This window comes from Hippocampus bargibanti, linkage group LG01, assembly GCF_051943395.1.
Source record: "Hippocampus bargibanti isolate YZ-2025 linkage group LG01, ASM5194339v1, whole genome shotgun sequence".
Taxonomy (NCBI): domain Eukaryota; kingdom Metazoa; phylum Chordata; class Actinopteri; order Syngnathiformes; family Syngnathidae; genus Hippocampus; species Hippocampus bargibanti.
The window spans coordinates 9,297,282-9,308,944 of NC_142734.1; the positions used below are offsets into that span (position 1 = coordinate 9,297,282).

Sequence of the window (11,663 nt, forward strand, 5' to 3'; positions counted from 1 at the left end):
GCTTGCCTAACATTTAACCAAAGCTCATTCCAAAGAGAAGCGTTATCATAGCAGCCGCAGCCATGAGGTGTCCCAAATAACAAAATCATAAATCATACATATTGTATGCAAACTGTGCACATTAATCAACACAACACTATCAATGCACCAGAATTAGCATACATGCTAGTTTTCAGCCACAGTCCAAAGGCTTAACATATATGTGACATAAACAGTTAACATAAAATAACCAAAGAATATAATGCAACATATAACATAAAACAGAGACACCCATGCAATCTTAGCCACTTTTCCTGAATACACTTTGTTTTGTAGCTGGTGCAGCAGAAGTAGCACCGAGTTGTTGCAAAGTCTCAGACAACACGCTGGTGTTTTCATGAGGTGGAAAATGCTAATTTTGTACCACTAGCATCGATGCTAAAGCACTTATTTTGGGCCTAAGGTACATAATTTACAAAACAGTAAACTTAAATTTATGACTACTGGGTACCTTCGAGGTATGCTGAAGGACACCTTGACACGAGCTTGATGCCATTTCTATCTCTGAAGTTCTCTTTGACCCATACGGGGATCTGTATTACACTATCAGATCGTTGACCGACCCGAAATACCACATTTCACATTGTGTTCATAAGGGTAAATATTGGACTCTGCAAAATGTTTATCTACACCTCTGCTGCCATCAAGTGGTTGACAAAATAAACACCGCCACTGCAATTCAAGTCAACCAGCAGTCACGAAACTGCCAATACATCAGTTTTATTTATTTAATAATGTTAAGAAATTCATGAAAGGGCACACAGAGATGAAAAACCATCCACCCCCACACCTTGGGAGAATGTTGAGTGTTGAATCAGCCTGTCATTGATATTTTTGGAATGTGTGAGGAAATCGGAGTACCCGGAGAAAGCCCACGCAAAGTCCACAGAAAGGTCGGTACTGAAATTGAACGCAGTATATCTGCACTGTGTGGTCGACACGCTAACCACAAGACGACTGGGCTGAGCAAACGTATGCAGCCTAGACTTTTAAGTAGTTTGCTGTGGTTTATTTGCAGGTAACTATTAATTGGTAAACATTTAGTACAGAAATTCTGACAAAGAAATTGCGATAATATGGATCACAAATAAATAAAACAAAAATCTTCAACTATTTGGATATGTTTATTTCACAGCAAATGAGCAGTCATTGGCAAACATAAAAGATATACAGTAAAGTCTCGTTATATCGATATTCAAGGGAGTCGGAAAAAATATCGATATAACCGGGACTATCGATATATCCGACCCTGTTTGCACGTAATTTTCTCAGTGCGTGCATAGAAATAGTATTGATATAACCGGGACTATCGATATATCCGATATCGATATAACGAGACTTTACTGTAGTTCAAACTAAAAACCTTGAGAGTTGTGCCAGGACACTTTATGGCCGGTCAACCATGTCACCTTTGACAATCCCCTGAGCATCTGACAGTTCCTGCTTGAGAGGAACATCACCACACTGGAGTAAGCTCACTACCACCCATATGGTCTGGCTCAAGGATGTCATGGAGGGGATCCATTTTAAAGGTGGTGGAAAACATCATGGTGACCATGATGACAGAGCTGCAAAGTATTCCAGGTGAATATGTGGCGGAGAAGGCGGTAAAAGTGCATTAAGTTCAAGGAGGAAAAAGGAAAACTTGCAGTTTGGAATTGGACTCTTTTTGCTAATACATGTCTTAGAAGTGTTCTGACACATGAATCCTATTACCATCTTGTGGGTTTTCCTCCCTCTGTGCTGCCATCTCCATGGATATAGCCATCGTATAGCTCTCTAAGATGAATGATGAGTTCTTCAGTGTTGTGCCCGGTTAGAGCTGACACAGGAATGACTCTTTGAGTAACACGACTCTTCAAAGTCTGCAAGTTCTCCCAAGCTTCAGGTAGGTCTATTTTGTTGGCCACGATTGCATGTGGCCGCTGAGACAGACCAGGCTCATACTGGTCCAGTTCATAGCGCAAGTGCTGGAGTTGATTCCAAGGTTCGGGAGAGGACGCGTCCAGAACAAAGAGCAGGAATCGGCAACGCTCAATATGCCGCAGGAAAGAGATGCCCAGGCCGCGATTCAGATGTGCTCCTTGAATGATTCCTGGAATGTCAGCAACTGTAACAGGCAACACAGACATTTAGAAATGCATGGCAAATACATAGGTTTATTCATAAAGTACCGGACGAGAAGGAGCACCTTCAATGAATTATATACAGTAAAGTCTCGTTATATCGATATCGGATATATCGATAGTCCCGGTTATATCGATACTATTTCTATGCACGCACGGAGAAAATTACATGCAAACAGGGTCGGATATATCGATAGTCCCGGTTATATCGATATTTTTTCGGACTCCCTTGAATATCGATATAACGAGACTTTACTGTATTTGAAAACGTTTGCCATTAATAAAGCACACTACATTATACAGCCCTACAGTAGAGGCTGGGGTTACATTATGCATCCATTAGACAGTTTTGCGCTAAAGGGAATATTTGTTCCATTATTCTTTTTGATTGTAAAGTGTCCTTGTGTGCTTTGAAAGATGTAAATTAAATGTATTATTATTATTAAAACAGTGAGATGGTCAGATGCTGAATAAACACATGTGGAAATCTGGATTCACCCTATCCATATTGTAAATAGCACAGCCACCTTAAGCAGCATTTATGCAGTTGCATATATGCTTATATCTCGATTTTATATTTTATACTCCATTCTGTACTGTGTACAGTTCTTTTTCTGAGACATTTATTTTAGTGCATGTGATACTGTGCTTCTCTTTTCTACCCGCCCCCCTTCAAATTTGCTGCTGGATTGCAAATGTGCCCATTTGTGGGACTAATACAGTTTTTTTATTTTCTAGGTCTGTCAAACTTTATTAATATGATTAGCCTTTATAAGTCTCACAGTGGCGGTTGATAGACTACAAATCAGGTTTCTGACAACTGTTGTAGCTCAATACTAATTGGATTGAAAATCCTCTCAAGATGCATTGGAAGCATCATCATGCTATATTAAAATACATAAAATGATCTTTTCAGTTTATCTACCTGCCACTTGCTCATGATCCCTGTACTCGACAATTCCGACATGTGGGTTGAGCGTTGTGAAAGGGTAAGCAGCTACAGCAGGCTTGGCGTTGGAGATGGCTCTCAAGAGAGAGGATTTACCGGCATTTGGAAAACCAACCTGATGGAATAAATTTATTGAAAATAAACTTGCAATTTTGCACATACTTCAGCAAATATGAACAGCATGCATTTTCATGCTAAAAAAACTGACCAGTCCAGCGTGGGCCATAGTACGCAACTCTAGATGAAGGACTCTCTCCTGGCCCTCAGTTCCAAGGGTTGATGTCATTGGAGCACGATTCTCATTGGAGAGAAAAAACCTGTTGCCTTTACCTCCGGCCCCACCAAAAACAGCCAGATAAACTTGGCCATCCACCGAAAGATCCACTAGTGTCCTGCCATCCTCCTTCACCACTGTGCCAACTGGAACCTTCAGAGTGGGAAAAGCAAAAAAACAACAAAAAAACAAAAACAAATGCAAGGCACCCCAGTGAATTTATAGTGCCTACGCAGGTTCCAAACTTGAGAAACACGGTCTGGGCTCACACAAATAAAGGTTGGGCGGCCATTGCGACCATAGCAGTTCTTGCTGCCGCCTGACTCTCCATTTTCTGCCATGTATACAGGAACTAATCTCGCCAGGGACTTGACAAACCGGTCAGCTGAAATAAAAGCAATAAGAAACTTAGCCCAAAACATGTCCGTCGTACAAGATTTGGTGACAATTTGGCCAACAGTATTTTCTCACCCTTGATGGAGATGTTTCCTCCATCACCGCCGTTTCCGCCATCCGGTCCGCCCCACTCTTTTCGAGGCTCGCTGTGAAAGCTGCAAGCTCCTTTTCCGCCCGAACCGGCAACCAGTCGCACACGTCGGTGGTCGACGAAGTAACGACTCTGAAGACAGACGTCAGAATGCCTCTTTATTTATATTTTTTTTTCTGCAAAACCTCACTTCAACCTTTTTTTGTTGCATGACATACGACACTACCTCACTTTACATATGTCACTACCTCACTTTACATTCACAAATTACATGTATTGTTTGTTGTCAATTGTCTTTTTTAGCCCCATTAATTTCACCTGTGCTGTATGTCATGCATAATAGTATATTTGACAATAAAGCTGACTTTTACTTGTTCTTTCACAACAGCTGTAGCTGAAGAAAAGCACTTTACAGGACATTTGACATAAAATAACATGGCACAGCACAAAACATTAACAAGAATACAACAGTAATGCTGATTCCGTGTACCTTTTTTTTGTTTGAAGTGGTTAAAAAGGCACTCATTAATGAAATGAACAGAGAAAATCATTGCCACTTTTCAATGGCAGTCCAACACATTTTATATAAATTAGACAATGGTTTAATTTCATGAGAATACTAGTCTCCAGTATCATGTATCGTGTACATCTACCAGTAATGATTAAAGATTGCATCACAAAGCAGTAAAAGGTACAGTGCAATTAACCGTACAATAAACTGAACAGACAAACAGTGTTCACCGTAAAAATGAAGCTGTGGCAAAATTGAGACAAATTATTGCTTTTTATTATTGCTTCCCAATGAAATTAAGCACCATAATTATTGGAATTTCCCTGCACAATTCAATGTCAATCCAGAAAATACTCGGAATTGCAAATCAGATTCGATCAAATGGCTGTGATCATATGCGATGCCCTATGGCTGTACGGTGTCATGGAAACCAGCGGTTCATGATGATGGGTGACTGGTTAGCATGAAGTTCTTACAGTGTAGAATTTCAGGTTTCGATTCCAACTCCAGCTTTCCTGTGTGAAGTTTGCATGTTCTCCCCATGTCTGCGTGGACTTTCCCTGGGTACTCCCTTTCGGCTCACATTCCAAAAATATGAATGGCAGGTTGATTGGGCGTGCGAATGGTTCGGTTTTGTGTGCCCTGCAAATGGTCAGCAACTCGCTCAGGGGGTAAGCCGTCTACTGGCTGAAGACAGCTGAAACAGACTCTAGCACGCCTGCGGACCAGGCTCAGTTATACACGACTTTTATGTCTCGTTGTGTACTCAACGTGCACCAATTATGTGAAAACATTTATTTTCATAAAGTTCATTGCTCAGAAATGTAACATGATATGTCGCTTATGTTTACATGGCAGGATGAATGAAGTATTTCAAAATTGTATTAAAAATTAAATACTACGACTGGTGACCCTATATTTGAAAACACGCAGCGTGGTTCGGCGTTTTTATTCAATTGAACAACACCGTCGGTTGTCTGAAGCCAGACATGATTAATAAGCTCGTGTCCATTTCAAAGAGACTGAATGAGCTGCACTGTTGCATTCGAACCACGCACACACGCAGTTGTGTGTAATGCGGGAAATAAATGGTCCCCGTTTCCACATTTTTTCATGTGCATGTATGCATCGCAGCCGTTATATTGCATTGGTTTGATCAAGTGTCAGACTCTCAAAGACGTACCAGCTTCTTTTCGGAAAGATGTTTTTTCTTTTGTTGGCCTGGGACTTTAGATTGCAGTGGAGCGGCAGTGTTGACATATCTGCCGAGGACTTGCAGTCTCCGCGCCGCTTGAAGCAGACACCAACCCGTCAAAGTGAGAATCTTCTCCGCTGATAGGCACAACAGTCCCAAACGTCTGTCTGGGGGACGACAAAGATGCCCCTGAATTCTTGGTAACATCGGTAGCATTTTCACGTTTTGTTTTCACCCGTTTGCGCCAGGACGAATAGTTTTGTTACGGCATTGTCGGTGAAATCGTGGTTGAACGGAAGGAAACAGGAGACATGACGAGAATCGCAGAGGGACAAACTTCCTTACGTTTTTTTCGCCGGTTGTTTTAACCAACTTTCCGAAGCATTCCCGCCATCTACTGGTTTGGATGGCCAACCGAATGCCTTCGAACTCGTGATGGGAATTCCGGCTCCTTTCAGAAAGCCGGTTCTTTTGGCCCAGCTCCTGAAAAAGATTCGGCGCTTTTGATTCACTAAAGAAATCGGCTCTTTTGGCTCTCAAATGGCTGCTCCTCGTTTTTTTTGTTGCTTAAATTAATTAACTACCTAAAATCATGTAAATTTTGTGAAAAACGAATTACACGGGAAAAAAATTGACAATATCATTTTTTTGTATGGCTTTATATGTGTACAGAGGGCATCCATTAACTTTCACGTTCCCTGTGGTTACTCTGGTCTGATGATCAGATCACTAATTTGTAGTAATGCTATAATACCAACTAAATTGTAAAATTGTTAATACAGTAGTTGAATAATAATAACAATAACAGCATAGTGCAGCATGTTCGACCGGAAACAAATTCCCTGTGTGTTCTACATACTTGGCAATAAAGATGATTCAGATTCTGATAATTTCATAATATTTGTCCACTGTACCTGCCTACACTGATCTTCATTGACCTGCTCAAATGGTTTCAAAACAGTGCATGCGTCCTGCAGTACCTCCCCAGCTCCTCTGCAAAGTTCTCAGAAATGTGTCTTTCATTGAACTCAAAACAATCCAGCAGACAGGTCCCCACATTGAAATTCTCAAGTTTCTCTAACCACTCCCTCTTCTCCTCACTGCTGCGTGTGTCTGTAATTCTCCCCTCCCTCCTCTACCACGGATCTTGACCAATCACATGCGGCTTTAACCGAAGACTGGGGGCGGGGAAGAGGGAAAAAAAGTCGGCTCCCATTTCCGGCTCCTTGTTAAGAGCCGGATCTTTTTGTTCACTTCTGCGATCTGGCTCTAACAACTGGCTCGTTCGCGAATGACACGTCACTACTTCGAAGCCATTCCCCCCAAATAACGGGAAAGAGAAAGGGGCTCAAAACAAAAGCCACACCATAAACCTGACTCTAAATATCTACATTATCTGATTGCCTACTGTAGACTTATAAAATATATTCATACAATTTGATAACTTACTATTTCCCACAAGGCTTGACATTTGTGCCCTCGAAGTCACAATCACACCATTTTGTATATTATACTTGTCACTGCCAACATGGAAATTGCTTAGTGGGAATGTATGTGCCATTGATATGCCAAATGTAAAATCTGAATGAATTTCCATTTTGTGTCATACCCCAAATCACAAGTGTCAAAATCAAGGCTCAGGGGCCAAACACATTATTTTTTTCGGCCTGCAACTTTTGAAATTTCATGATGCTTGCTAAAGTCCCAACCAAGATTTCAAATTCTGCCATGTAAACCACAATAACAGTCATCTTTGAATTCAGATTCGAAAATGTTATTCATGAATTTGTGCGTTCTGTATGTAATACAGTGTATGTGGAGGAGATGAAACATTCCAATGGTTCCCACAAAGTCATAACGGCTCCGAGAGGAAACCCTAATCACAATATGGATCACAGCAAAAAAAAATACTGACGCCCCTGCCCTAAATGATAGCAAAAATTTGATAGCATTTCTGTTTATTTACATAAATTACACATGGCGTTAACGCAAAACGTTTTCATGAACTTCAAGGTCAGATTTACTTAAGGGATACACATTTGCAAAAAATATTTTCATGCAGTTCAAAACAATCTGCACTCAAATTAAAGTCTATACATCAAAGAAAATCGACATTTGGGGTTAAAAAAAAAATTCGAAAGGGAACTTTTGAGCCATTCAGTCAGAGGAAACAAAAAGCAAGTAGCATTGGACTATCATAAACCAAATTGACCAAACAGGCAAAAATCCACCCAATTATGTTCTTGCGTGCAACCATGTCAGACAATAGGGTTTAATTAAAAAAGAAAATTCCCAAAGCGATCAACAACTCTGATCTTTACAGCTGTCCATTACTGCTTCGAGTAAGAGTTGTGCCTCTACCCCTTCTTCCAGCATATCCGCCCCTGAAGCTTTGGGCCCTGCGGGACCATCCAGGGACCCCAAACGTTTCCAGATTTCGCTTCCGCTCCTCTGCCCAGGTGAGCCTGAAACAAACATTGCACGCAAAACGCATATAAATATGTAAGAGTACAGGGTCTGATGTATTTTGTCGCTGCTACAATACCTGAGTTTATTATCAGAAGAGATATTGTCAAAGAATGACTTGGCTTTGTCATAGTAGCATTTTGGTCCAGAATGATCATCTTGTGTGTTTGGCTGTGCTTCAGCACTTTCCATTTCTCCTATATCACCATTTCCATCTGCAGATAAATGTATAGAATGAAGAGTAGAAGCAAAACTTGTATGCATGTAAACTGAACTGCAACTGGTCCTCAACGAACATACCTTTTATTTTTAAACGATCCTGCAACTCCCAGGCCAACGCCTCCTTGTTGAATTGTGCATTTGAGGAATCAAAATCAAAATCTGTGTCAAATTTGAGGGTGGCTGAAGGGATCTTGGCCACCATCAGTGGGGCCCTACTACGGGTCCTGCGTCTTCGGGGACCTACAACTCAAATCATGAGCAATCAATTGATTCATGTCATACTTCTCAGCAATATTTACCTTGGCGTCTCTTAGGAGGCCCATTGCCATTCTGCTGCCCAGATGATTCTCGAAGAGAATTGGGCACAATAGGGCCTGAAGTTCCTTTCAAACAATATGAATGTTAGTGATATTCATTGCATAACAGGACACGTAGGTTCTTTTCCCTCATACCCATTAATGGCAGAGCTAGAGGAGGGGCGCTTTTGATTTTTCCAGTAATTATTTTATACAATACTACTTTGTACAAGAAAAGCCCTGCAAAAATAAGTATGTAAACTAGCTAGAAATTCCCCATCTGCATTGGTCCATTTCCCCTGACATTTTAAGATAAAAGTGGATATTTTAACACTGACTGCAAGCGATGCCAGTATGCAATTAAGCGGCGATTGCCTTTTTCAAAATTTGATGGTACACTACGTTAGTTCCTAAAAGAACATCTCATCTCATCTTCCGTACCGCTTATTCCTCATTAGGGTCGCGGGGGTTGCTGGAGCCTATCTCAGCTGTCTTCGGGCACGAGGCGGGGGACACCCTGAATTGGTTGCCAGCCAATCGCAGGGCACACAAAGACATACAACAGTCACTCTCACACTCACACCTAGGAACAATTTGGAGTGGTCAATCTGCCTGCCATGCATGTTTTTGGAGTGTGGGAGGAAACCGGAGGACCCGGAGAAAACCCACGCGGGTCCGGGGAGAACATGCAAACTCCACACAGGGAGGCCGGACCGGGACGCGAACCGGCGACCTCCGCACTGTGAAGCCGGTGTGCTAACCACTCGACTACCGGGCCGCCCCCTAAAAGAACATATTTAACTTAATTATTTAAATGTGTATATTATTATGTTTAAGACCTACTCTGTATAAATCTATGTATTTGTAACTGATTGCCTAGTTTTTAAGTGTTTGCATACAAATGTAATTAGTTTAATGTAAAAACGAATGTTGACTGAACATGTTTTTTTTGCACCACTAGGCCATCCCGTGTCACCTCCTCCCCAAGGAAAAAAAGTCAAAGTTTTGTCACTGATACCCATAAAAAAAGAAACGTTAATGCCGAGTGTGCCAGATTAAGTTTGAAAAACACGTGAAACTTACTGCTGGGTCCACTGCCCCTTCTAGTGCTTTCTCCTCTCACTCTCAGCTGCCGTCTTTTTTCCCAGAGCTGATCTGGCACCTGAGGTTCTGTCAAAACTCTATTACCAAACTCTTCCACATGAAGAGTTTGGACTGCCTTTTCCACCATGGGGCCTTTTCGAACATGCAAACCCGGAAAAATAGGCCCTGAATTGTAAATAAACCACAAGTTGAGTTTTTCAACAAGCATCAATCTTCTGAAAAAGTTGGAATTTGTCAGTGACTTACCAAGTCCAAGAGCAGCATGCTGATGACCAAGAAGTGAACTGGCAGCAAGCTGGCTGTAGGCAGGCATCTGAAATGGGCTAAATGGTGCTCCTAGAGGCCCGACACTTGATGACTGATAAAAAATGATTACAGAGCCTCACTATCAGAAAAATGCAATTGCACAGATCATTTTTAAATCACATAATTGGTTAGTCAGCCACACTGAGATTCTTAGATGTCTCTATTTAAGTGGTAAACGGAAGAGTTCCTGATGTCAGTGTAAAAAGATTCCCCACCTGTACTATCGCTGGATCTTGAGGTAGGCCATGTTGCTTTGGGGCTTCACACAATGTGATATCTTTGATATCACTTCCTCGGAAGGTGATATACTCATAAATATCATCTCTGGGAGTTGTCGGTCTGTCAGTAGGTCGCCCTTCCGTTCCAAAACATTTGACTAATTGGAAGGCACGAATGGATTAGAATTTATCAAGTCCCTTCTGCCATTTTCACTTACCTTTTGCCAGCACAACTGTGGAATTCACTTTGTCAATTGTATACAAAATTCCCTCGTAGCGGTTTTGGGCTCTTGAAAGTAGCCCTATTTTGCACCCTATGTACGGCTTTCCTGAACTCATTGCTACATTTCACAAGCCCCATCACAAGCTGAACCCACACAAGCAAGCAATCAACAATTTGAAATGTCAGATGTCTGCTCTGAGCCAACCACAAGCCACGCCCGCCACCGTTTCATCACACCTGGCCATGATGAGGCAATACCTAAACTTTTCATCCAAAAATCTGATTGGATGGATATGAATCATTCAGTGACCATTTGTAACGTGGTCTTATTATGAAATTAATTGATGTTCATGTAATAAGTGAAATAAATGATATTTTTTTAATCTGATTGATATTTCAAAGTTTTTGATACCCAGTTGTCATAGCTGTCACACATGCTACACAACTGGCATAATGAAGAGTTTTGGAGACGCCTAAACTGATTAGGGAGAACAAATCTTTATGGTTATATGGTGGGGTGGAGAGAAATGTGTTCTATATAAACCATTCAGGAAACTGACTAGGAATGACTATCCCAAATTTAAATCATTGTACATTACTTCCAACCACTTATTACCTCATTCATTGCCATCCCCGAATTTATTCGGGAATTCAAAATATGCCATTCTCAAATTTGTTGGGGTTTTTGTTTATCTTGCGGGGACCTCTGGCAATGTTTTTTCTCTTCCATGAGGGGGCAGCATTTCCTTTTTTCCATGTTAGCGCTTTGTTACAGCTTCAGCTGTTGTTAAAACGTTTAAAAAAACAATATGTATGTCTTGCATTGTGTTTCTGGCTCATTTCAATGTCATATAACTCCAGACCCATATAATTGAGGAATTAATTCTTTTTTTATGGTGAAAGAAGAGAGTCTGAGGTTTCTAACGCTGAAGTGAATGTTGATGTAGTCCTAAAACTCAATATTCTGTGGGTCCTGGAATTCGAGTGACAATGACAAAAAATGGCACTGGAATGGACACATTTTTGCACATCATCTGGAAGTGAATGAGTTAAACATTTCTCAATGATACCATAATCACCAGTAGGTATTAATGTCATCCATTTTCTGATCTGCTTTATACTCACAAGGGCCACGTGGGGTGCTGGAGACTATCCCAGCTGTCTTCGGGCAGTAGGCGAGGGACACCCTGAAGAGGTTGCCAGTAAATTGCAGGGCACACAGAAACAAACAACCATCCACACTCATA

The 11,663-nt window shown here is 41.3% G+C and overlaps 2 protein-coding genes across 3 annotated transcripts; both read right to left on the bottom strand.

The window, feature by feature from the left end:
- Positions 1-1,027: 1,027 nt before the first annotated feature.
- mtg2 (mitochondrial ribosome-associated GTPase 2) lies at positions 1,028-5,897 on the bottom strand. The gene is made up of 6 exons (XM_088992063.1): positions 5,570-5,897; positions 3,860-4,007; positions 3,658-3,773; positions 3,323-3,541; positions 3,091-3,229; positions 1,028-2,149 (listed from the first exon to the last, which is right to left on the bottom strand). The coding sequence occupies exons 1-6, from the start codon at positions 5,795-5,797 to the stop codon at positions 1,752-1,754; spliced, it is 1,248 nt and encodes a 415-aa protein (XP_088848189.1). The 5' UTR covers positions 5,798-5,897; the 3' UTR covers positions 1,028-1,751.
- A 1,808-nt stretch (positions 5,898-7,705) lies between these two features.
- lsm14b (LSM family member 14B) lies at positions 7,706-10,532 on the bottom strand. 2 transcript variants are annotated; one of them, XM_088992283.1, is made up of 8 exons: positions 10,412-10,532; positions 10,191-10,351; positions 9,916-10,027; positions 9,649-9,834; positions 8,569-8,652; positions 8,348-8,509; positions 8,127-8,262; positions 7,706-8,046 (listed from the first exon to the last, which is right to left on the bottom strand). In XM_088992283.1, the coding sequence occupies exons 1-8, from the start codon at positions 10,530-10,532 to the stop codon at positions 7,899-7,901; spliced, it is 1,110 nt and encodes a 369-aa protein (XP_088848409.1). In that variant the 3' UTR covers positions 7,706-7,898. The 2 variants fall into 2 exon arrangements, with proteins under 2 accessions (XP_088848409.1, XP_088848327.1); XM_088992201.1 differs by having other exon boundaries at positions 8,348-8,515.
- Between the last annotated feature and the right edge of the window lie 1,131 nt (positions 10,533-11,663).

Excerpts from the sequence above, each read along its gene's own strand:
- mtg2 (XM_088992063.1), bottom strand. The coding sequence starts at position 5,797 with ATGCTACCGATGTTACCAAGAATTCAGGGGCATCTTTGTCGTCCCCCA. Across the intron at positions 3,230-3,322 it reads CTATGGCCCACGCTGGACTG|GTTGGTTTTCCAAATGCCGG; the intron begins GTCAGTTTTTTT and ends TTATTCCATCAG. Across the intron at positions 2,150-3,090 it reads GGATCATGAGCAAGTGGCAG|TTGCTGACATTCCAGGAATC; the intron begins GTAGATAAACTG and ends TGCCTGTTACAG.
- lsm14b (XM_088992201.1), bottom strand. The coding sequence starts at position 10,532 with ATGAGTTCAGGAAAGCCGTACATAGGGTGCAAAATAGGGCTACTTTCA. Across the intron at positions 10,028-10,190 it reads AAGATCCAGCGATAGTACAG|TCATCAAGTGTCGGGCCTCT; the intron begins GTGGGGAATCTT and ends ATTTTTTATCAG. Across the intron at positions 9,835-9,915 it reads GCATGCTGCTCTTGGACTTG|GGCCTATTTTTCCGGGTTTG; the intron begins GTAAGTCACTGA and ends TTTACAATTCAG.